Source organism: Dreissena polymorpha, chromosome 5, assembly GCF_020536995.1.
Source record: "Dreissena polymorpha isolate Duluth1 chromosome 5, UMN_Dpol_1.0, whole genome shotgun sequence".
NCBI lineage: Eukaryota > Metazoa > Mollusca > Bivalvia > Myida > Dreissenidae > Dreissena > Dreissena polymorpha.
Genome location: NC_068359.1, coordinates 1,830,528 through 1,857,841, shown reverse-complemented (window position 1 = coordinate 1,857,841; position 27,314 = coordinate 1,830,528). Strand labels below are relative to the sequence as shown.

General features: G+C 35.4%; 1 protein-coding gene across 1 annotated transcript; it reads left to right on the top strand.

Moving 5' to 3' along the window:
* The first annotated feature begins 6,972 nt into the window (after positions 1-6,972).
* On the top strand, positions 6,973-22,807 carry LOC127880694 (zinc transporter zipt-7.2-like). The gene is made up of 7 exons (XM_052428028.1): positions 6,973-7,033; positions 8,317-8,468; positions 13,363-13,554; positions 14,596-14,669; positions 19,406-19,551; positions 20,896-21,016; positions 22,506-22,807. Exons 2-7 carry the CDS (start codon positions 8,327-8,329, stop codon positions 22,635-22,637), a joined length of 807 nt encoding a protein of 268 aa, XP_052283988.1. The 5' UTR covers positions 6,973-7,033; positions 8,317-8,326; the 3' UTR covers positions 22,638-22,807.
* Positions 22,808-27,314: the final 4,507 nt, after the last annotated feature.

Below are 27,314 nucleotides of genomic sequence, written 5' to 3'. Positions count from 1 at the left end.
TGCACTCATCAACTCCAGACTCCCTATGACCCAACCCCCTCTTAAGAGGCAACCCTGCTTAAGCAGCCAATTTGGCCGTTTCCCTTGACTGGCTGCTTAAGAGGGGTTGGACTGTATGCTTATATTGGGCCCATTTTGTGCAAACTATAAAAATCTTCTTGTCCATAACCATTGGGCCTATTTCTACCAAATTCGGCAGGTAGTGACATCTAATAGTTCTCTACTTAGTTTGTTCAAATTATGCCCCTAGGAACAAATTTGACCTTGCCCCAGGGGTCACAAAATTGAACATATGCTTAAATAAGGCCTATTTTGTGCAAACTTTAAAAATCTTCTTGTTCTTAATTATAGAGCCTAGGGCTACTAAATTTGGTATGTAATGATATCTAATAGTCCTCTGCCAAATTTGTTCAAATTATTCTCCTGGGATCAAATTTGACCCGGCCCCGGGGGTCACAAAACTGAACATATGACGTTTACTAGTGGAGATTACTGCGGCCGTTTGGCTGTGACCAACAACAACATCAACATCTTGTAAACATGAGATAAAACCCTGTCATTTAGTGCCATTTTAGGTCAGATGGTGACTGCTTACAAAGGCATTGAAGTAAGAACATGTGTTATGAATGTTTTTCTTATAAACTGAACAAAGTCGGGTTTTATTTAATTATGTCGAAAGTGACCATATATCCGGATGAAAATATTTTGGATGACATGTTAATTTCATGTCTTTTTTGTAGTGTTAAAACCAGTTTAATAATATATTATTGATTTTAAAAACACAACTTCCATGAACATAATTATTTCAAGGAAAGTCAATATATGATACTGCACGGTAAACTCAAACTTTGTATCCAAGAGAAGCTGTTGAAATTAATGAAGTGCAATGTTCTTAACTATCGTATATGCTGCTTTTTATGTCCCCCACTATAGTAGTGGGGGACATATTGTTTTTGCCCTGTCTGTCTGTTGGTCTGTCTGTTGGTCTGTTGGTCTGTTTGCGCCAACTTTAACATTTTGCAATAACTTTTGCTATATTGAAGATAGCAACTTCATATTTGGCATGCATGTGTATCTCATGAAGCTGCACATTTTGAGTGGTGAAAGGTCAAGGTCAAGGTCATCCTTCAAGGTCAGAGGTCAAATATATGTGGCCAAAATCGCTCATTTTATGAATACTTTTGCAATATTGAAGATAGCAACTTGATATTTGGCATGCATGTGTATCTCATGGAGCTGCACATTTTGAGTGGTGAAAGGTCAAGGTCAAGGTCATCCTTCAAGGTCAGAGGTCAATTATATGTGGCCAAAATCGCTCATTTTATAAATACTTTTGCAATATTGAAGATAGCAACTTGATATTTGGCATGCATGTGCATCTCATGGAGCTGCAGATTTTGAGTGGTGAAAGGTCAAGGTCATTCTTCAAGGTTAGAGGTCAAATATATGTGGCCCAAATCGCTTATTTTATGAATACTTTTCCAATATTGAAGATAGCAACTTGATATTTGGCATGCATGTGTATCTCATGGAGCTGCACATTTTGAGAGGTGAAAGGTCAAGGTCATCCTTCACAAGGTCAAGGTCATCCTACAATGTCAAACATCATATAGGGGGACATAGTGTTTCACAAACACATCTTGTTAATAACTAATGATTCATTGTTCCATTTGTGAATCGTGACTGATCATGAATTGTTGAAATGATTGTCAATTGCTCAACAATCCATATATATTTCTGACCATTTTATAATTTTCTTAATATAAGTAATGAATTGATCTTAGAAGTCAAATGTATCACTTAATTAAATACATTTATAAATATAAAGAAATAATCTTTAGATTATCATAATATTCTCAGGCCTGTTGGTCTTAGGGATGTGTGGGTTGATGAGCAATTTCTCCTTTTATCACAATTAGTTCTACCCTACCTGATCATTTCCTTCATATTCCATTTTAATTCAATTGACGTCTGCAACCTCTTTCAAATCGGGAAAGTCCAAAATGTGTTGTTTGGTAAAGGGTTAAGGCATTTTGATTCCTATGGGTCTTGTGAATCTGTTTCAAATCAAATGCGTAGATTTGATCTTCAGCATCTAAAAATATGTGAAATAGAAAGAACGACAATATCTTTTGGAGAGATAAATGTACCTATGTTATAAGCAAAGGACCTGTGCAACAATTCCCGGGCACTTTTGTCTGTTTAGTTAACACAGTAGTAACTTTTTCCATATATAAAAATGCTCACCCTTCGAGGGATAGAAAGAGAAAGTCACATGCTTGAGTACATTTCAACCCATGCGCATTACATGTTTTTTTCGCAAAGAAAAATACAGGGCCATCATGGCCCTCTTGTTTTTTAATGTTCTTAATAAGCAAAAATTAGGCAAACATATTTGTATGATTGGTATTATGGCAGACAAACTATTTTGAATCTTTGATCTGCTAAGAAATGAAAATGAGTTTGTTATAAAAACATATGCCTTCTATGTTAACCAGTATAAAATACCTTTTTCAAAGGGAACATCATGCTTGTAGTAATGGTATGTTTTGACTCCAAACCAATTTAATTGTATACACATGGACAACTCTTTGTATTATCTGTATATATATTATGTATATATGTTGTAATATGGGCTTCAGGCCTTTCTTAAGAATAAACTTACTAATCTTCTTTCATAATTGATCTGCATAATGAGACATAGCAACAGATCCCTTGGTCCAAGGTCAAGATGTATTCAAGGTCAAAGGTCAAATTAAGGTATTTCCAATTATTATAAAACAGTAATCTGCATAATGAGATCTAGTGTAGCAAATGAAAAGCAGGTTCAACGTCAAGTCAAGTCCATAAATCTAGGTCATAGGTCATATTAAGGAAATAAGAGTTTGAGCATAACTTTTTCCAGCATGTCTGGATATTTTAATAACTATGTAAAAGTGATAAGTTTAGTGAAAGAATGTCAAGTGCAAGAACCAGGTAACACAGTCTTAATGTCAACAACACAAATAATTGTCTAAGCTAATGCCATGAACACATTTTGGAATTTTGTAATAACCTTGCCAAGTCCCTTGGTGGAAGGTCAAAGTCTCATTTTGAGGTCAAAGGTAAAATAAGAGATATCAATGGAGTGTTTGTTTAATTTTTACCTGAGCTTTTCTTTAATTTCTAAATTTCTTAATTGCATTGTCATTAAGCTGTTGCTCCTTTTTCATCTGAAAAAAGTACAATTTGATGTGTTTTGACTGTAATGGAGCAAATTTGATTTAACCCTTACAATGCGGGAACCGAATTTTGAAGGCCTTTGCAAACAGTTTGGATCCAGATGAGACGCCACAGAACGTGGCGTCTCATCAGGATCCAAACTGTTTGCTATTCTGATAATATTCTTTGAAAAAAAATCGAAGAAATGCTAATTTTAGAAATTCAGCAGACGACATTTTAGCAGACAACAAATTTCCCTGCATGCAAAGGGTTAGTAGTGATATTTTAATCCTTCTCACTCAGAGGCAAAGTGAAAATTGCTTTGTGCACACAGTATAAAATCAGAATAGCCTGCGAGTAACTCGAGTAACTCGCAGTCTGTTCAGGTTTTATGCTGTTTGCTGCTCCTCAGTATCTAAGGATTGGAAATGAAGCCTTTAAAACTTGAATTTTGTAAGTAAGGTCTTCAATTAAATTTAACTTTGTAAAAGGACCTGCGGTACAAATGTGTGAAAATAAGTATCTAAGTGGTAAAGGGTTAAAAAAGAGGTCTTAGAGAAACTGCTTTTTTTTTAACAAGCTGTGAGTCAGTAAATCAATATATTACCACACTTCACTTTACTGTGATGCAGTGATGCCTCTTATTTTAGAAATGATGATGTTTGTCCCTTAATCTTAATCTAATATTAAGTATAAAAACAACAACAGCTGATTCAAAAGTATTTTGTTAAAGAAATTGCTTTTTATATATTACAATGGCCCTCTGTCCTCTAAGCATAATAATTGTATTTATTGTCCATTCCCACAATAACTGTTTGTATGTTTTTATCTTGGATAAGCCACACACCAGTTGGTTAAGAATACAAAATAATTAGGTGAGTTGTGGTTAATAAAAAGACTGTATGCCTTTGTATTATGAACCAAAAAAGTTCTTTTCCACTTCAAGACTAAGTGCTATATTATCAGCCTACTCTTATGTAAACAAAGTGGCTCAAGACAGTCTAATCAGCGTCATGTGTGTTTTAGGTAAAGGTCAAGTTTTGACAACAAACACAATTAATGTTTAAAGGGTAACAAACTTTGTTTAGACTATTTTCAATGATTTAAAGGTCAACAACCTTTGTTTAGAATGTTTTCAATGCAAAATCAAGATGATCATGGAATGATTTTTTATTGATTGTTAAAGCGGGTATATACGATTTTGTCAAATATTTATAAATTTATATAAACTGTGTAAAAAACTTATTATTTATATATTTCAATATAAATTAAAATAAAAGTTAAGAAGAACATGTGTCGAAAAATGTGAAATAAGCCAGTGATTTAATTCTGAAATTGAAAACGGCTGTACAGCCGAATTCGCCAGCATGTATACCACACATGTACGATGTGCATCTAAACTTACGAGGGGTGTTTCAGAAGTTCGTGGATTTTCGCTATAACTTTCATTTGGTAACATGGACAAACAAATTGCATGTTAAGAATATTTCGTCCGTTCCAAATTTACTCTCCAAATATCATTGAAATACATAAAACAATAAATATATATCAGAGATTTAAACATGTGCACAATGTGCACACCGACGCACGTGTAACGTTTCTGTTCAACGTCAATGACATTATGAAGTTAACAACTGTCAAATCTTTTCCACATAATCACCTCCAATGCGAATGCACTTTATGTGTCGGGAAATCCACTTGTCAAAAGTGTCTCTATACCAGTCAGCGTCAAAAGACAATACGATTCGCTTTGCTGCAACTGTAAGTTCCTGTTTCTTTGCAAAGCGAATACCGCGCAACTCTGATTTAACTTCCGGGAAGACGCGGAAGTCCATAGGGGCCAAATCCGGGCTGTAAGGAGGACTTAGGCGCTGTAACGTGAAATTTGCAGTAAATTCTGTTTATCAACGACATTTAAACCAAATTTAAAGTCGCGTAACGCTCATACTTATAATAAAATACACGCGTGCGCCGCATGTCGTTACTGAGGTCTCTATGGCAACGCGTTTCAAACGCGCTTTATGGAATTCATGCATTTTTAGCTTATATATAAAGTCCATGATAATTAGTTTGTATAATATGTAAATTTCATTGACTTTTACCAGCAAACTAATTAGTTATAGCGAAAATCCACGAACTTCTGGAACACCCCTCGTAGTTTAGCGGTTTATAATACAAAGACGAATGCTTCGGTTATTGTAGGAAAATATGTACGTCACTATCGGCTCGGGCGCTAATTTGTCTTTGCTGCATTTTATGAAATTCGGTTATCATGTATAATTTTTCTTGCCTATTTTGTGTTATTGTAACATATTTTATCAATATATTACAATTAAACACATATAAAAATCGTATATACCCGCTTTAACCATTTCATTATCTGCTGTCAATAATATTATTAAAATAGTTTAAGCTCTACTTCTCACCTATTCGTTCACGTTGGTGTCTGCATGGCCTAATGCTCTAGTTGAGATTGGCATGGAACAAGTTTTAGTCTCTATATACTAGAATGTACCTCACATATTTTAATGGACCATCTCATATGTCTACTCAGGGGTATAATTTAGTATTGCTTGCAAATGCTGGTATTTGTGTTTGGTAAAATGTCTTACCTTTTTGTGCTTAAATCTTTAAAATTAAAGATTACATACGTTGTAAAAAGTCAAGATATTTAGATGAAACTTCAACCAAATAAATGTTCCTTATGTAAGTTTTTGTTTACCCTTCCCCATTCAGAAGCAACGTGAAAATGGCTTTGTGCAACCAGCATAAAACCAGAACAGCCTGAGAGAAAAACGCAGCTGTTCAGGTTTTAATCTGATTGCTGCTTATCAGTATCTTAGGGTTGGAAATGAAGCCTTTAAAACTTGAATGTAGTAAGAAAGTTCTTTAATTAAATTTAACTTTCTAAGGGACTGCAAATGCATACAAATAAGTATCTAAATGGTAAAGGGTTTAAAGAAAAAGTGCATAAATTTGTCAAAGTGGATGAATAAGTTAAACCAACATTTAAGCTTTTAGATTAAAGCTGCAACTGTTTAACAGTAAATGGTCTATTATAGTGTTTTTTCATTACATTCATAGGGAGGTAGACGTCATGGAGGAACATAATGCAATTCAGAAAGAGCAGTTACTTTGCTCTCCTTTATAAAGTTATAAATTGTTCATACTTATGAATTGTGAATACTTTCTTTCCAAATGATAACTTTGACATCATAAGAGGCATTAGTTTTTAAACTTTTAGATCGATTACTGCAGTAATGCACTGCAGAAAAATGTTGTATTTATTCCATATTTTTTTTAGTTCTTAGCAGTTTATATTTTTATAATGGAGAACTTTTGTGCTAACATATCTTAAGTTACTCTTTTCAGTTAATCAATATTCCTTAATATAGACTCTAAACTCGTTGTTCTACTGCAAAACAAACTGCAGTAAGGCACCTGAAAATGTGTGACACAGTCAAGCTTAAATAAGAAGATTTAAGCAAATAAGGGCCCGCTTATTGAATGTCCATTGCATGCTTATAACTTATAGGCCAATGCCCTTTTAAAATTACCCTTCTTTAAAGAAAAATGATGCAATATTCTCCCCATGCGTTGAACATGAATGAACCCATTCAAATAGCACTGCCTCAAACGCTTGTTAATTAATGGTTTCAATGAGAAAACAGTGGTACCATTGTTTGTTGAATAAAAACATAAGATTATCTGTCCTTATTCCAGGCTTGGCATTTTAAGTGCAAAGAGGAGCTCTTCAATATAAGGTTGTGTTCTTTGCTGCTCTTTCAGTCAGCCTCTAGGATCCGCATTAGAGTTTTGAAGCATTATTGATGTAAGTATTAAGATTTTTGGTGACTTCACTTTTCAAAATGTATTCTCATTACTGATTAATTAGTGATTTTGAATACTATTTTATTATAGTGTATTGAAATATGAGGATATTTAAGCCAATTACTATTATTGCTAAAATATAATAAGTTTTAGATTTAGCTTTTGCATTTTTTTTCTTTATTATTTCCATAATGTTTAAATACTGTATACATCATTGATATAGATTACAAAAAATATAATATGTATGTACAATATATGTTGTTATTGTTGCTCCTTTGTTTGGATTGACCAAATGTTTGTATTTCAACGCCTTGGTGGTCTCAATGTGTCTTTTAAGTTTGTTAATTTATAATATTGTCCCTGTAATTTTGGAGTTCTGGAACTGGCATTAAATAAAATAATAGCCTTCATATCATAACTTTTTTATTGCACGAAGTTAATTTGTGGAGATTATACCAGTGAATAACAACTTAATAATATCACTGTAGCTCAAATGATATGATAAAGTTTGATCCACTTTAATCCATTTACAATGTAAACAAATGTAAAAGAATGTAATTAAAAGGAGAAAATTGTCTGCTTTCAACATATTATTGTTTATGATCCACTGTAAATGGTATAATGAAATATTTTCACTTGTGCCTGCACTTCTTTTTTCTCTGGTCACTTGTAAATTGAAATCTATAAAGTTAACAAACAAATATCCTAATTTATTTTTCTTATTTCAATGGGGTTGATTTTCTATTGGCTGTTAAGATCTATATAGAAAAAGATATCAGCACCATTATAATTTTTTTTATTAATTGGGGGTTTACCTTTCCGGCTCAGACACGCAATTTGACCCTGAAGCAGTCCCTAAATATTTTTTTTATGAAAGACATTTCTTAATATAAAGTTTTAAATTTTTAAAGCGTACTTTCCAACCTTAAAATACTGGTGAGGAGCAAGCAGAATAAACCTTAACAGCCTGCCAATAACGGGCAGGCTGTTATGGTTTTAGACTGGTTTCATATAGCCATTTTCACTTTGCTCCTGAAAAGGAAAGGGTTAATTAACTCTTTCAGTGCGGGAACCAAATTTTGAAAGCCTTTGCAAACAATTTGGATCCAGATGAGACGCCACAGAACGTGGCGTCTCATCTGGATCCAAACTGTTTGCTATTCTGATAGTATTCTTTGAAAAAAAATCGAAGAAAATGCTAATTTTAGAAATTCAACAGACGACATTTTAGCAGACGACAAATTTCCCAGCATGAAAAGGGTAAATATGCTTATTGATTGGCAGATCAGCAGCGATGTGGAGTCCCAAGTGTCTAGCAGTATTGGTCCTGGTGGCAGCCATCTTTGGTGCAAGCGTATGTGCCAAGCCAAAGCCTGAAAAAGGCAAGGGCAAGATAAAGGTGAAGCTTGAATCTCAAGAGGACACCCATGGTGACGGTAATGAAAAAATAAATGTATCGCTTTTGATTGGCCAATAAACAAAAAATGTGATTTCTAATACCAAGGAATACAACCATGATGACTAATGGAGAGGCATCAGAAAGAAACTTGATTGCTTATTAGCAGAGACGGTTTTTCAATGAAAACATTGTTTGATTCTTACATGTCTGATTAATAGTTTTATTTTTAGCTCATCTATTTATTTTTTTAAATTATGAGCTATTGTCATCACCTTGGCGTCGGCGTCCGGTTAAGTTTTGCGTTTAGGTACACTTTCTCATAAAGTATCAATGCTATTGCATTCAAACTTGGTACACTTACTTACTATCATGAGGTGACTGGGCAGGCAAAGTTAGATAACTCTGGCTTGCATTTTGACAGAATTATGTGCCCTTTTTATACTTAGAAAATTGAAAATTTTGGTTAAGTTTTGTGTTTCGGTCCATTTTATTCCTTAAGTATCAAAGCTATTGCTTTTATACTTGCAACACTTACTAACTATCATAAGGGGACTGTGCAGGCAAAGTTATGTAACTCTGACTGGCATTTTGACAGAATTATGTGCCCTTTTAATACTTAGAAAATTGAAAATTTGGTTAAGTTTTGTGTTTAGGTCCACTTTTTTCCTAAAGTATCAAAGCTATTGCTTTCATACTTGCAACACTTACTAACTATTGTAAAGGGAATGTGCAGGCAAAGTTATGTAACTCTGACTGGCATTTTGACGGAATTACGGGCCCTTTATACTTGAAAATTTGGTTAAGTTTTGTGTTTTGGTCCACTTTACCTCTAAAGTATCATAGATATTGCTTTCATACTTGGAACACTCGCAAACTATCATAAGGTGACAGTAAAGGACAAGTTTCATAACTCTGGTTGTCATTTTTACGGAATTATGGCCTTTTTTTTACTTAGTAACTTTGAACATATGGTTACATTTTGTGTTCAACTTTACTTCTTAAGTATCAAGGCTATTGCTTTCAAACTTTAAATACTTTCATGCTATCATGAGGGTACTATACCAGGCAAGTTGAATTTCACCTTGACCTTTGAATGATCTTGACTCTCAAGGACAAATTATTAAATTTGCTAAAATTGCCATAACTTCTTTATTTATGATTAGATTCGATTGATACTTTGACAAAACAACTCTTACCTGAAATACCACAATTGACTCTGTCCAAACCATCCTCCACGCCCCCCCCCCCTCGAATCCCCCCCAAATCCCCCCTCAATTCCCCCCCCCCCCCCCCATTATTATTTTTTTAAATTAAAGATCACCTAATAATGACCACCACACCCTCACACTATACCCCCCTGTGGCATATAGCAGTTGAACTGTCCGTCAGTATGTCAGTCCGTCCAAAAAGAACTTTAACATTGGCCATAACTTTTTCACTTTTTAAGATAGCAACTTGATATTTGGCATGCATGTGTATCTCATGGAGCTGCACATTTTGAGTGGTAAAAGGTCATCCTTCAAGGTCACATGTCAAATTTATGGTGTCTGTCCGTCCGAAAACTTTAACATTGGCCATTACTTTTTCAATATTGAAGATAGCAACCTAATATATATGGCATGCATGTGCATCTCATGGCGCTGAACATTTTGAGTGGTGAAAGGTGAAGGTGAAGGTCATCCTTCAAGGTCAAATGTCAAATATATGGCGTCTGTCCGTCTGAAAACTTAAACATTGGCCATAACTTTTTTAATATTGAAGATAGCAACTTGATATTTGGCATGCATGTGTATCTCATGAAGCTGCACATTTTGAGTGGTGGAAGTTCAAGGTCAAGGTCATCCGTCAAGGTCAAAAAATAAAAATAAATTCAAAGCGGCATTCTCATGAAGCTGCACATTTTGAGTGGTGGAAGTTCAAGGTCATCCTTCAAGGTCAAGGTCATCCTTCAAGGTTAAAGGTAAAAAAACAATTATTTTTAGCTCATCTATTTTTTGAAAAAAAATTATGAGCTATTGTCATCACCTTGGCGTCGGCGTCGGCGTTGGCGTCCGGTTAAGTTTTGCGTTTAGGTCCACTTTTCTCAGAAAGTATCAATGCGCTTGCATTCAAACTTGGTACACTTACTTACTATCATGAGGGGACTGGGCAGGCAAAGTTAGATAACTCTGGCGTGCATTTTGACAGAATTATGTGCCCTTTTTATACTTAGAAAATTGAAAATTTTGGTTAAGTTTTGCGTTTAGGTCCACTTTTCTCAGTAAGTATCAATGCTATTGCATTCAAACTTGGTACACTTACTTACTATCATGAGGGGACTGGGCAGGCAAAGTTAGATAACTCTGGCGTGCATTTTGACAGAGTTATGTGCCCTTTTTATACTTAGAAAATTGAAAATTTTGGTTAAGTTTTGTGTTTAGGTCCATTTTATTCCTTAAGCATCAAAGCTATTGCTTTCATACTTGCAACACTTACTAACTATCATAAGGGGACTGTGCAGGCAAAGTAATGTAACTCTGACTGGCATTTTGACAGAATTATGTGCCCTTTTTATACTTAGAAAATTGAAAATTTGATTAAGTTTTGTGTTTAGGTCCACTTTATTCCTACAGTATCAAAGCTATTGCTTTCATACTTGCAACACTTATGAACTATCATAAGGGGACTGTGCAGGCAAAGTTATGTAACTCTGACTGGCATTTGGACGGAATTATGGGCCCTTTATACTTAGAAAATTGAAAATTTGGTTAAGATTTATGTTTTGGTCCACTCTACCCCTAAAGTATCATAGATATTGCTTTCATACTTGGAACACTCACAAACTAAGGGTACAGTAAAAGGACAAGTTGCATAACTCTGGTTGTCATTGTTACGGAATTATGGCCCTTTTTTTACTTAGTAACTTAATATATGGTTAAATTTTGTGTTTCGATCCACTTTACTTCTTAAGTATCAAGGCTATTGCTTTCAAACTTTAAATACTTTCATGCTATCATGAGGTTACTGTACCTGGCAAGTTGAATTTTACCTTGACCTTTGAATGACCTTGACTCTCAAGGTCAAATTATTAAATTTTGCTAAAATTGCCATAACTTCTTTATTTATGATTAGATTTGATCGATACTTTGACGAAACTACTCTTACCTGACTACCTGACATACCACAATAGACTCCACCCAAACCATCCCCCGTGCCCTCCCCCCCTCCCCCCCTCCGCCCTCCCCCCCCCTATTTTTTTTTTTTTTTTTTTTTTTTTAAGATCATCTCACAAATTACCACCACACCCTCACACTATACCCCCACCCCACCCCCCCACCCCACCCCCCCCAATTTTTTTTTTGATTTTTTTTTTTTTTTTAATCTCATCTCACAAATTACCACCACCCCCATCACAAAATAACCCCCCCACCCATTTTTTTTTTAAAACGGTTATGTTTGAAATACCGTCCAACCATCGCACCCAAAAAATACACCCCCCATCGCGCCCGCCGCCCCCCCACCCCCCCCCCCCTCCCCCCGCCCCCTATTTTTTTTTTTTTTTCGCTTTTTTGGAAGATAATGTAATAAATGTCCACAACCCCACACTATAAACCCCTCTTCACTCCACCCCTCCCTCCTTTGTGATTGAAAATGAGAGTCCCTTCACCTTTGAAAAGAAAATAGATGAGCGGTCTGCACCCGCAAGGCGGTGCTCTTGTTTTTAAGTGGCGTTATCATGAAGCTGCACATTTTGAGTGGTGGAAGTTCAAGGACAAGGTCATTCTTCAAGGTCAAGGTCATCCTTGAAGGTCAAAGGCAAAAAAATAATAATTTTAAAGCGGCGTTATCATGAAGCTGCACATTTTGAGTGGTGTAGGTTCAAGGTCAAGGTCATTCTTCAAGGTCAAGGTCATCATTCAAGTTCAAAGGTCAAACAAAATTGAAAAAAAATCAAAGCGGCGTAATCATGAAGCTGCACATTTTGAGTGATGGAAGTTCAAGGTCAAGGTCATCCTTCAAGGTCAAAAAACAAAACAAAAAATTCTAAGCGGCGTTCTCATGAAGCTGCACATTTTGAGTGGTGGAAGTTCAAGGTCAAGGTCATCCTTCAAGGTCAAGGTCATCCTTCAAGGTCAAAGGTAATTTTTTTTTTTAATTCAAAGCGGCGTTCTCATGAAGCTGCACATTGTGAGTGGTGGAAGTTCAAGGTCAAGGTCATTCTTCAAGGTCAAGGTCATCCTTCAAGGTCAAACAAATAATATTTCATAGCGGCCTTCTCATAAAGCTGCACATTTTGAGTGGTGGAAGTTCAAGGTCAAGGTCATCCTTCAAGGTCAAAGGTAAAAAAATCAATCAAAGCGGCGCAATAGGGGGCATTGTGATTCTGACAAACACATCTCTTCTTTTTTTTTCAAACAGTTAAAAAACACAAAAATTCATTTTTATTATTTTATTTTTGAAATACCGTCCAACCATCCCACCCAAAAATCCCCCCCCTCCCCCCTCTCAATTTTTTTATATTTCTTTTGCATTTTTGCAAGATAATGTAATAAATGACCACACACCCACACTATACACCCCTCTCCACTCCACTCCACCCCTCCCTCCTTTGTGATTGAAATTGAGATAGGTCCCTACACCTTTAAAAAGAAAAATAGATGAGCGGTCTGCACCCGCAAGGCGGTGCACTAGTTTTATTTTTTAAATACTGTCCAACCATCCCACCTAAGAATCCCCCCCCCAAAAAATGCATTTTTTTTGCATTTTGGAAGAAAATGTAATAAATGACCACACCCCCACACTATACACCCCCCCTCCACTCCACCTCACCTTCCTTTGCGATTGAAATTGAGATAAGTCCCTTCACCTTTAAAAAGAAAAATAGATGAGCGGTCTGCCCCCGCAAGGCGGTGCTCTTGTTTATAATTTTGTTCCACTGCATTTGTTAACAGATATGGATGCTCTGAAGCAGAAGGTTGACGAGCTTAAACAGCGACTGGATGACCTTGACACCAGCAAGGGAGAATGTAGTGGAGGCAAGGTGCACATGTACTTCCACTCGGGAGAAGAAAAGCACAAGCACTCGGATGACGACCAGCATGTTCATGTGCACCTGCATGACGACGATCACCATGACGACGATCGTAGGTGTTTTGATTGATATACTGTTGAGTATGATGATGGAATTTCTGGATACTGGATAGACAATTATGTTTAAAATGATAATATCCACAGAGATAGACAATTATACAAATATGATGGTAATTATTATCAGCAGTAGTGTGATCTTCATTCAATAAAGGCTATAATTAAACAGATTATGCTGATAAAGACCATAGGTTTTTGAATTCTAAATGCAGCAAGTGTGTAACATCTATCTCCTTGCAATAAAGGTCAAGGTCATAATAAGAGGTCAAATTTTTCTAATACATCAAAGGTCAAATTAGTGTTAGAGGTCAAACATTTAATTTTACCATAAGCAACATGTTTTTGACATAGATGGGGTTTTAATACAACAGTAGAATGGACGGGGGGGGGGGGGGGGGTATCTGTGCCCTATGGACATGTGTCTAGTTGTGAGTTAGAATTGTGAAGTTGTAATTTAAAGCAATAATCTCCTCCTATTAATACATCCACTTTAAATGTAACTTGTATTGCAAATCTTTCAAATAATACAAGCAACAATTTGCTATAATTCTTTCTTAGACACATTTTTACCAATACCGGGGTATTACCATTATACATATGAATGTTTGTTTATTGCTTAAAAATGCTGGAATAAATCATGAACATTCATTCATTCATAATTTGTCCCATTATAAGCTTTTTTAAATACTATTTAGGAATTCTCTAAAGCAATTTTATTTGATACTGAAACCATACTCATTCATTATATAGATAATTTCCCTCTGCCGGTGTTTACAAACCAATTCTTCAGCTTTTGATTAGAGAACAGAATACGTCCAGGGTTTGAATATATACAGACTTTCATTGATGATAATGTCACTTTCAAAATGTTGTACAAGAAGAATGTGTGATAGAGGTGGTAAATGCCAAGTTTGCTTCAAAGTTAAAGCAATGTATGAATATTCCAATATAAGGAATATTCTTTTTTCTAAGCCTTATACTTCTCAGAATTGTTTTGTAAATTAAATACCAGACCACATGTTGCCTTGTTTTCACAGATGAACATTTAGCAGTCGCTCATTTTGATGACGCTACCAGTGGCACACATGGTCACATACAGGTCAGACAGAAGGTATGTTTATGCTCATCCATTGAAAGATGCAGCAGTTTTCCTTATTAAATGTTTTTACAAGAGCTGAAATAACAATGATTGTTTAAATAATTATTTAGAAAACCCTCCAGTATATTTAACCCTTTCAGTGCGGGAAGCGAATTTTGAAGGCCTTTGCAAACAGTTTGGATCCAGATGAGACCCCACAGAACGTGGCGTCTCATCAGGATCCAAACTGTTTGCTATTCTGATAGTATTCTTTGAAAAAATCGAAGAAAATGCTAATTTTAGAAATTCAGCAGACGACATTTTAGCAGAAGACAAATTTCCCAGCATGCAAAGGGTTAATGTATGATCCGCGTCATGGGAAAATGGGTCTTACGCCATAAGTGGCCAGTGCAGCTCCAGACCAGCATGTGGATCAGTATAGTCTGGTCAGAATTAACTCTTCAGTGCTGGAACTGAATTTTGAAGGCCTTTGCAAACAGTTTGCATACAGATGAGACACCACAGAACGTGGCGTCTCATCAGGATCCAAACTGTTTGATATTTTGATAATATTCTTTGAAAAAAAATCTAAGAAAATGCTAATTTTAGAAATTCAGCAGACGACATTTTAGCAGACGACACATTTCCCAGCATGCAAAGGGTTAGGCTAATCTGTCCTGTTAGAAGACCACAAAAATTGCATTACTTTACAGCTGACAGTGTTTATCCCAACCAGATCGTCTCTCTGTCCAGTATAATGTTTCAGGAGTTTTTTTTCCTAAATGCGTAAAAAAAAATCCTGATTTTTGGTATGTGAGTCTACCTGCATGATTAACAGATTAAGTTTGAGTTTTGTTCTGGTCCATTCATTTTTGTCGAAGAAATAAGCCTTTGACTTAGAAATTTTCTGTAGAATAAAAGTTGTCCAAACTTTTATATTAAACACTTGCAGTTTTTTAGATGGTCGCTTTAGCGACCGTCTAATGTGCTTGATGTAAAATTCAGGTCGATACGGCCTGGGTATGATTAGCCCAATTCCCGCTTACACTACGCGCGAAGAAAGAGTTGTATAATTTATGCAAGAGGTTTGAGTTCTCCAATTATGTTTATTCACAAATGGAAACATTATATTAATATCGTGTTAAATGCAATAGTTTCGAATGGTGTTTTATAGAAAAGAATAAAAAAAACAATGATCGTATTGCACGTGTCGCGGAGGAGATTGTTTATGAATGATTAAAATAGTCCACTTTCTGCTGCGTCTGCGTGACGTAGTATTTTCGCTCATCTCATTAATAAATCTGAGGCTGGCGATAAACAAAGGGGAGTCCGGGTGAGAATTACGCACTAGTATAAGGTTACGCTTGTTTATATTCACAGGTCTCAATTAATAACACGTTGACCACGAGTTCAACAATTATTACCGGGATACGATAGACAACATAAAAATGATTCATTATCGCTGAAACTGTTAAAAAATATTTAAATATAACAAGAATATTCTCTAAAAAATGTAGTCTTGCTGTTTTGAAATAAGGTTTGGAATTTTGGTTTCTAAATAACTTAATTAAAAACAAAAGTTTAATTATAGTGTTTTTTACTTTTAGTCGCATATTTACCGCATTATAATGTGTGTTATAATAGGCAAACCATACATTAGTAAAATTCAATCTGCCTTCGCACATAGAAGGAATGGGTCAATTAGGTGCTGCGTTTCCTTTGCTTACTTCAGTTAGAGGTCAATTCTTTACGTAAAAGCAATCACAAGGCCCCGGCTTCAGAGGAATTGCGGAGCGTTCTTACATATTTAAATTCGTAGTCGCATGGTATTTGCGTTTAGCGTCCTATTTGGTCACGTTCTTTTTCGCGGGTGTTTTGGCATTCATGATATGAGGCTATTAATAGATGCGCCTGTCGATAAACAAAGGAAAGTTTACGGGCGATAACAACGCAATAGGTTACGCTCTCACATACAACTCAATGACGTAGTACAGGTCGTAAATTGAGAGATTTGGGAAAAAGTTGACGCTTACTTATATTCTCAATTTATAAAACGTTGAACATAAGTTCAACAATAACTTCAGCGATACGATAGACTAAAAAAAATCATAATCGCTTAACCCGAATATAACAAATAATTTATAATAATAATACGAATGACCTGTTTCATAACCTCGTTGAAGCTACTGCATCGGGTATTTCTGGAAAGCGTTCTTGGTTCTCAACACATAGCGGCGATCTTTTGTATTTACGGGTGCTAGCAACGCAATAGTAGAAGCTTAGTAGAAGGGTTAGCTTGTTTATATTCACAGTTCTCAATACATTGACAGTTGGATATGAGTTCATCAATTACTCAGGCATACTATAGGCAACCTCGAAAATGCTTTATAATCGCTAAAACCGAAAACAACTAAATATATTATATGAAATATATTTATAACAATACATGTCTTTTAAAAATGTAGTCGGCGTATACGCCGACTTTGAAATAAAGTTAGCAATTTACTTTTCTAAATAATTGAATACAATTAAACAAAAGTTAAACTATTGTGTTGTGTTTTTCACTTGTAAGCTGCATATTCACCGCATGAAATGTGTGTTAGCATTGTCAAACAACACATTAGTGTGAGTAAATAAAAAATATACTACGGGAGAGCACTTCATATGTGTCCTCATATGCCTTGTTATGAGTATCTTTCTTCATTATCGAAATATATCGTATGTTTATATTTGATTTAAACGCAGTTTTCTTTCGTCACATTTAAATCACACGTCAATAGCGCCGTCATGCGAAAATGGGTCTTATGCGTTTCGGCAAGCGTTTGTTAAACCCAACATGTGCTCTTGCGCAGTCAGGCCATAGGCGAAGCTGTTCGCTTTAAATCACTCAATATGTTATGTTTCTCCTTACCAGAAGGAGGGATAGCTGAGTGGGCTATTTATATGAAGGGCGCATATGGAAAAAGACCCATTTTCGCATGACGAGGGTCATTACAAATCTCATTGCGAATTGAAAATCCCACATTTAAAAACAATGCTTTTTGATACAAAATTGAATTCAAAATAGCAAACTTGTTAATAATGGCAGCCTATCGACGCATTAAGGAATGATTTCCAGACGTGCTGACCAAGTACGGCAAACATTGTGGTATGATAATTAAACGATTTTCTCTTATCGTGACACTATACTATTTCGCTAATGATTGTTTTCTCATCTTGGAGGCGAAATTGAAATTCTGCAAGATGGATTGTAACGCGTAATTGTAACAGGGCCACAATTTGTGTCGTTTGAGCATACAGAGAGTAGTCCGGAATTTCTTACACTGAACAGTGCTACATCCTTTGAATTGAGCACATACGCAGTGATGTAGCAAAAATTCAGAGGTTGTATCTCGAATCAGCTTATTAAATATTCGAAAATATTCATGCGTGTCTGTTGGCGTTATGTTAAAGTCACTAAGATGAAAACTGAAACAGCTTCGCCTAAAAGCGCATTAGTGCTCTATACCTATGTTTATGTTAGCGTTGTTGACACCGTGTGAACTGCTCGGGTAACAAGTAAAGCATAAACAGCAATGTTTATATACTTTTATTCCTCCATATACAAGATACGAAGATTATTGTATATTTTGAATTTGTATATGGTGTCAAAAATCAAAAGTTTTGTACACGGAACTTTCATTATGAATTTATATTCTTGGTGAGATAGTCATTTGATATTAGAAAAAATATTCCTTTAATATGATGGTGACTGCAAATTTTTTTTATATTAAGTTCTCATTACCATTTTCATCATACTTTCTTTGCTTTCAGAACTTCCAAAAAAGCATGCTGTTTTTATTTTGTCTTAGTTATTTCTATGAAATAATAAGGATGATAAAAAGTGCACACAAAACTCGACCCGTGCGCTATGACACACACTTTTTTAAGTTGAATGGCGTGTGTTCATTTCAAACTTGCGATTGATTTTGAAAAATGAATTGCGTGTTAAATTATGCAATAGCGAACATCTTCAGTGCCTTCAGCGCTTTGATTCCCCTCTTGTTTGGTTTATGAGGTAATCTACATGACTTACACTTCAAGTCCAAGTTTCATTCTGGTCAATTGATTTTTGACAATGCTATGGGCCTTGGCCTAAGGAATTTCTTAAAATAACACCTTTTTAGAATGGTTTTCAAAATGCTTTCAGATACTCCCTGACCTTATTTTTGGTGTGTGAGTCTACCTAACCCTTTCAGAGCAATAACCGAATTTTGAAGGCCTTTGCAAACGGTTTGGATCCAAATGAGACGCCACAGAACGTGGCGTCTCATCAGGATCCAAACTGTTTGCTATTCTGATAATATTCTTTGAAAAAAATCGAAGAAAATGCTAATTTTAGAAATTCAGCAGACGACATTTTAGCAGACAACAAATTTCCCAGCATGCAAAGGGCTAAATGACAAAATTACTGGCCTTAGACTTTTCTATAAAAAAGCTCTTGTGTGGCTTCAAAGTGCAGTATTGGGCAATGCGTTTCACAAACAAGGCTCTTGTGTTATGTTGGTTTTTTTCGCCAATTTTTGTTTTGTTTATTTTCTTAATAATCACAGATACAAATTAAAAAGAAATGATTGAATGAATTAAATGCCAGGTAAATGAAGAATTATAAGAAAAGTTAATTTGCGAGCACAAAAATGTACAAGGACTTATCAAATATTTATTCATCAATAATGGTTTTACTTTAAGACTTCTAGAAAACTGTATACACATGTATATTCATTTTGCAGACCGGTGATAAAGGAGCCAGCTTCTTTGTTGAGTTTGATAACGTGGGAGCTGCAGGCAGCTACGCAATGCATGTTCATGAATATGGAGATGTTGGCCATAACTGTCAGAATGTTGGACCACATTTCAATCCAACCAAGGATGATAAGTAAGTTGTGTGTATTGTAGGACCAACTGGTTAACACTGAGCTTTCTCTAGTTCTGGACACCATCATGTTGATTCTCTAGTTCTGGACACCATCATGATGATTCTTGAGTTCTTTAAGTCAATGCGTAATCTGTATCATTCATGATTTATGAGAATCACTTTGTCATGAAAAGACTTGTTGAGATTGACTTGAAGGATTTCAGAATAACTTGTCACTTTAATGTTAAATAATTAAGTTTGTTGCACACAAAAACATGAAGGCTCTTGTAATGGTTAAGATAATACTTCAACGCTTAAATAGCCTTTTCTGTTGTTTTTATGCTCGCCCAAAAATTTTGGGGGGTGGAGCATATAGTCGCCGCTTCGTCTGTCCGTCCATCTGTCAGTGTGTCCGTCCGTGCACAATTTTTATCCTGGCTATTTCTCAGCAACTAATGACCGGAATTCAAAGAAACTTTATGGGATGCTTCACCACCAAGAGGAGATGTGCATATTATCAGCGGGTTCTGGTCTGATGATTTTTCACAGAGTTATGGCCCTTTGAAATTTTCCATTAACTGTACATATAGTGCAATTCTTGTCCCGGCTATTTCTCAGCAACTGATGACCGGAGTTCAATGAAACTTTATGGGATGCTTCACTACCAAGAGGAGATGTGCATATTATCAGCGGGTTCTGGTCGGATGATTTTTCACAGTTATGGCCCTTTGAAATTTTCTATAAACTGTACATATAGTAAATTCTTGACCGGGCTATTTCTCCCCAACTACTGACTGGAATACCATGAAGTTTTATGGGCAGCTTAACTACCTTGAGGAGATGCGCATGTTATTTGTGGGTTCTGGTTAGATGAGTTAGAGAGTTATGGCCCTTTGAAATTTTTAAGTTTCTAAACCATCCATCGTATTATTTTGTCCAAAGTTATGTCTCTCAAGACGTTTCCTTTTATCTGAATATACAGTGCAATATTGTGAAAAAAACAACTTTGGGGAGCATCACCCGTCCCCAACGGTTTCTTGTTCTTAACTCCGTGTGATATGTAAATTTGGTGTGTGTGATTTTTTTCGCTAAGTAAATTACAGACATTACATTCAGATATAGAAATAAGAATGTATAAATGGGTTTTGTTGTGTTTTACAGTTAACTTTCTAAACAATATGTGCAGTTAAAATACTTTCCAAGAATGCTGCTTAACAGGTCTAATTTTCAATTCACATATTCCTTATTTCTTAATTTCTGTCTCTCACGATAGGTGCTGTAATTTTCAAATTATTTCTGACAATAATTTGTTATGCTGAAAATGTTAATCTTTAGACATGTATTTAAAGGTATATTTTTTTTCAGGGATGATGGAGATCTAGGTCATGTTACAGCCCAAGCAGATGGTAGTGTCGAAGGTCACTGGGTTAACAATACAGCCTTGACCCTGTTTGGAAGCAACAGCATAGTAGGAAGATCAATCGTAGTAAGTGTGATATTTTCTTCATATGCAACATGTTTTCTTCCTTTAATCCTTTTCCCCATAAGAAGCTAAGTGAAAATAGCTTTTACAACCAGCATAAAACCAGAACAGCCTGCAAGTAACTCGCAGTCTGTTCAGGTTTTATGCTGTTTGCTGCTCATCAGTAACTAAGGGTTGGACATGAAGCCTTTAAAACTTGAACTAAGTAAGAAAGGTATTCAATAAAATGTAACTTTCTATTAACTAAGGGACTACGCATGCGTCAAAAAGACTCAAAATGCATATTTAACCCTTTAAGCGCTGGAACCAAATTTTGAAGGCCTTTGCAAACAGTTTGGATCCAGATGAGACGCCACAGAATGTGGTGTCTCATCAGGATCTAAACTGTTTGCTATTCTGATAGTATTCTTTGAAAAAAATCGAAGAAATTGCTAATTTTAGAAAATCAGCAGACGACATTTTAGCAGACGACAAATATCCCAGCATGCACAGGGTTAAGCGGTAAAGGTGTAAACTTTATGTCAGCTTTATTGGTTCAGAACCATAAGGTTAGGGTGACAAAGACTACCCATTGTGTTTCATTAGTGTCTATGGAAAGCTTTTGAGAATGCTACCTAATTGGGGTTGAAACCAAGGTTACCCCCATATACAAGGCGAACTAGTGATTTTACTTGCTACAATTTTTCTTAGCCGGAGTGGTTATTTTGTTACCCACCAAGAAATTTCGCAGCTTGTTATGTCAAGATATAAAGCAAATATTAATACAAAATAAACGCTAATCACATTGTAGCAGAAATGGCTTAAAAGATAGCAGCATTGAAGAAAAGCAATTAAGGGTAAAACACGCAAAAATACCTGTTTTGTCTGATGATAACCGCCTCTGACCTAGCACATAAACAGAGTATTGACGTAATTAGTCTTTTACACATAAAAAGCCTGATCACAATAGTTCGAAATGTATGTATATATATATATGGCAACAGAAATAAAGTGGAGTTATAGATCAGTTAATAAATATCAGGTTACTTATTATATATTCGGTTGTATTTTTATTTATTATCTTGTAAAAGTAAAAAAATATATATTTACATGTCATGAACAGTTTTGATTGACAGTAAAAACTATTTTTCCTTGGTTTTCAAACAGCTTGGAAAAAAGCATTTGTCTATAGATCTAACTAATAACAAATAGTTTGCTGAGCAAATTTTTTGTCAGAATATGTCATGAACCCTAATAATAATTAAAAAAACTAAAAAATTGTTTTTCTGATACACACATTATTAAAAACTTGAGTAAAAGCTCTAATTCTCCCATACATATGAACACCAGAGCTGTCTGTTGATCTGCCAGTGTACAACATTTAAGCTATTTTGTATATTTTTAAACCTCCAAAAATAGTAACAACACATTTTATTTCAGCTATATTTTAGAATTGCACAAAACCATATATTCCATATTACTATGAAGTACAAAGTCCACCATTGTTTTTCAGGTGCATAATCCTGATGGCTCAAAACTGAGCTGCGCAGTGATTGGTCGGATTGCAGACAGTGATTCCAGCCCCCATGACGATGATCACCATGGACACCATGGACATGATCATCATGATGACCGCCGCCGTTAAAATCATGGCAAAACCCGAAACTGGGGCGCATTATTGGACTGATCTGGCCGCGTTTACTTCGGAATAAATAACTGACATTTCATAAACAACCACTCTGTAGATGGTTGAGTATAACAATGGTATATAGAAGAAAATGTTAGAAACTGCTGAATAAAACACATGTTTCTTTATCCTTTGTTGTGTTAATTGTTATTTGTTATACTCATTTCACAAGCATTTTTAAGTGGAACTTTTTGTCATGATTATAAGCAGTTAGGCAAATGTTCTAAACCATTGGGGTAAACAAAACAATATTTTCTAGCATGTAAGCACAATAAAAGCAATCTAAACAATGCAATAATGTAAGTTCAGTGTTAGTGGAACATACCCCAAGGAACTTAGTTGATAAGAAGAAACCATTAACTTTGAAACTGCTTTTTAGCTCGACTTTTATATATGAAATATATATAGTGGAGCTAGCCTACTCACCGCGGCGTTTGCGTCTGCGTTAGCGAAAGCGTGCAAATGTTAAAGTTTTCGTACTACCCCAAATATTTTCTTTGTCCCTTGACATATTGCTTTCATATTTTCCATACTTGTTTACCAACATGACCACAACCTATAAACAAGAGCAGAAAACTCTATCAAGCATTTTGTCATAATTACCGTATTTTACCATGTATAACGCGCTACCATGTATAACGCGCATGCGATTTTTTAAAGCCAAAATGGAGGAAAAAAAGAATTCAAGACCAAAAACCCGAAAATTTGGCCGAAAATGGCCGCCATTTTTATATTGCGCAATCATTTAATCTGAGTTTTTCGGGCGCTTAATTTTTTGCTTTAAAGTAGGGAGCGTTTTTACGATCAGGAGCATGGGTTGCATAGCACTATATTTTTTGATAATTTTTAAGATTATTCTCTCGTGAACACCGATATGTCCTTATTGCTGCGCACTGCGCGTGTTTTTTCAAGACCCCTGCGCGTAAAATTCGAACCACCATTACCTATTACTCACATTTGAACAGTGTAACATTTTCATTACCTGCCGCTCACAACATCGTATGACATCTTCTTCTGCAGACCCGCAACATCGCAATGTCCAATTTTACGCAAATCGTCCGTGGATCCCATTTTATTTTTCATCGACTTAAATATTTCCCCATTAAGAGATGCTCCCCATTAAATCCAGTTTGACCCGGTATTTCGCGCCTTCACTGCGTCTAGTTGATATTATAGTGAGACAAACAATACACCCGAACGCTCAATTCCATACAGTTGGCGTTATTGGCGTAAAGCCATTTGACAAATATCATTTGTTTGTCTCTATTGAAAGAAAATAAAACGAGTCTATATCTCTATTGTTGGTTTGTAACCTACGTAGTATACTCGCACAGTAGCATATTTATGCAGAGATCGGAAAATGATTGATAAACGTATTCGTCGTTTCAATGCTTAGGGCTGAGTAATTTCGGCAAATCGGAACTCAACCTACGTAATACACTTGCTCAATTAACCGTTAAACTCCACCTCCGTTCTCTTCAAAAGGTTCGAAGGCGGAGCTTTGCACGTGCTATTATTTAATTGGACGATTGCCATTGAGGAACAAACACACAATTGGTTCGGCATGTTGATTGCTAGACAAAGGAAGCCAATTTTGTCGGCGAGAAACTTGTCGCTTTATTGCTTCAGACAGGAAGCGGCTTTCCTTTGATGACGTCAAACTGTCAATTCACATAGAGTGCAAATTTTCGGAATTGCTAACATTAAACTTTGGATTAAATTATCAAAATAAAGCAAAAGCGAAGTTGAAAAATATGATTGAAATAATTAGCCTCAGTTTAAATAAGACGTTTTGCGTTGTAAATCAACGAGTTTTCATGACAACAAAAACTTTAACAAACAATACCGCGACGCACGGGGATCGATATAGCTCGATTCTTTTAATGAACAATCAATGAAGAAGTGTGAAAACACCAACAAAGACATTTTTTTCATCTTTTAATTTTTGTCAAAACTGTTACTACCCCGTTCATTCCTAACCTTTCCCGCTATATGTTGTTTCGACAACGGCCCCTTCAGTCTATAACATTATAGGGTGTAGTTTTCTGCAATAACAAAAATGGCGGCAGTTGTGAAGATTTACGATTACGAAATGGATTTTTTGCAATTTAGCAACCAGGAAAGCGTTGTGTCAATGTATTACGCGCACTGAATTTTTATTTTGAAATTTGAAGGTAAAAAACCGCGCGCTATGCATGGTAAAATACGGTATGGCCCCTTTTCCACTTAGAATATGCAGCAAATGTTAAAGTTTTCGTACTACCCCATTTATTTTCATTGTCCCTTGACATATTGCTTTTATATTTTGCATACTTGTGTACCAACATCACCCCAACCTTTAAACAAGAGCAGACAACTCTATCAAGCATTTTGTTATAATTATTGCCCCTTCTATACTTAGAATATGCATATTATTGATTAATCTATGTTTAAGTTTGCGTACTACCCCAAATATTTCCTATATCCTTTAACATATTGCTTTAATATGTTGCATACTTGTTTACTAACATGACCCCAACCTATAAACAAGAGCAGACCACTGTATCAAGCATTTTGACATAATTATGGCCCCTTTTACACTTAGATAATTGAACATTTTGCTTAAATTTCCATAACTTCTTTATATATGATCACATTTTATTATTACTTTGACAAAACAACACTTACCTGAATACCACAAGGGATTCCACCCAAACAATACCCCACGCCCCTACCCAGAATCCCTCCCCCCCCAACCTCCCCCCCCCCCAATTTTTTTTTTAAACATCTAATAAATTACCCCACCCCACATTATACCCCCCTCTCACCCCCACCTCCCCTACCCCCCCCCACCCCCCATTTTTTTTTTAAACATCATCTAATAAATTAACTCACCCCACATTATACCCCCCTCTCACCCCCCACCCCCCTACCCCCCACCCCTCCCCCCTTTAAAAAAAAACACAACATCATCTAAGTAATTACCACACCCCACATTAAACCCCCCTCTCACCCCCCGCTACTCCCCCCCCCCCCTCCCCAATTTTTTTTATATTTTTATTCCTTTTTTTAATTTTGAAAGATCGTCTAATAAATTATAGAATATGAACAATTTCCCCATGATGGCTTACGTTAGTCAAGCACTCGAATAGTCAAACGCGCTGTCCTCTGACAGCTCTTGTTAACAGAAAAACAGGAAATATTACCTCAAGGATGGGATTTTAATGACATGCAAAATATTCAAACCCTTAAAGTAACATAAATACTCAAAATCAACAAATGTTTCGTAAAATAAAGTTAACCCATAAAAAATCAGTGTTAGTCATAGCAATAGCCAAAATTTCAACACTAGATGTGGTATTGTAAAATAGATTTAAAGAGATACAAAATATATGCTCTTTTTTATTTATTTGTGGAACAATATATTCCATTTTAAATTATCGCAATGATGTCTATTCAAACGACACACAAACACTTACTTGGTACATGAACATGTATTGAATATTGTCCCGCAAAAAAACAAAAAAGCATTTCGTATCTTGTTAAATCTATGTTACAAGACCAATCGTATGAGTTAACTTTGATTTTGAGGGTTTATGGGCTTTTAAGGGGTGTTGCGGCAGTTTATTTAACTGAGGATATATTTATAGCAACGCCGATGATGCTATTATCACAACTCAATATTTTTGTTATCAGTATCATCAGAAATGAGTTGGTTCATCATAAAATTGTCAGTGGTTGGGTTAACTTTTTTTTAAACTTTTTTTTCTTTCTTTAATTTCATTCTTGTTTTATGCTGGGGCTCTTTAGTCCTGTTGTTTACATTTATCAATTTAAAGCATTTAATCACAAACTTCAAAACTTGCCGAAATCTGTGAACAAGTACATGTAAGTTCTTAATGATCGAGGTCGAGTTTGATACTGTATGGTCTAATGTGTGTGAAAATATTGTTTTTTATTGATGTCTTTTGGTAAGCCTGTTGTGATCCCAGTTAAGATTGTAAACAATTTCAAATGTTTATGCATATTTCTAACAATCTATGTACTGGTACTTTGGTTTTGCCTAATTGCTGATTTTATGAAATTTGACGTAGACAGTAGGGATTGTTAAAACATTTTTTTTTATTTGTCTGTAATGATGACAATACATAGATGAACGTATTTGAGCAGTTTGGCAGAATTCTATTTGACAGAAAAAAATTGAATTTCATTTATGTGGTTACAATAGTAAAAAAATGACTTTTTTGGGGTGACCGAAAAATTATAAAAAATAAATTTCTTAAAATTTAACTTGTGTACTCCAATTTATTGGTAGTGTGGGGTTTAATTAAACGGTATGTGATGTAAATTAGCTATATAATTATCTACCTGTTGCCAATTTCATAGGTCTTTAATTATTTTTACGCAATAAGAGATTTTTCAGTTTTATTGAAAAAGTACATGTTATATAATGGTGAATATAATCAAAACAAGGCCGATGACCCTATGTTTTTATTTCATTTATCATATAGTATTTGTATATATATCTTAAATATAAATCTTGGACAAAATCTATTAGATGGAAAAAATCAGCAAAACTGCCGCAACACCCCTTAAGACAAATGTATTTATAGTTTTAGAAACCACGTCCGTTAACAGAATTTGTTTTGTAAAAGT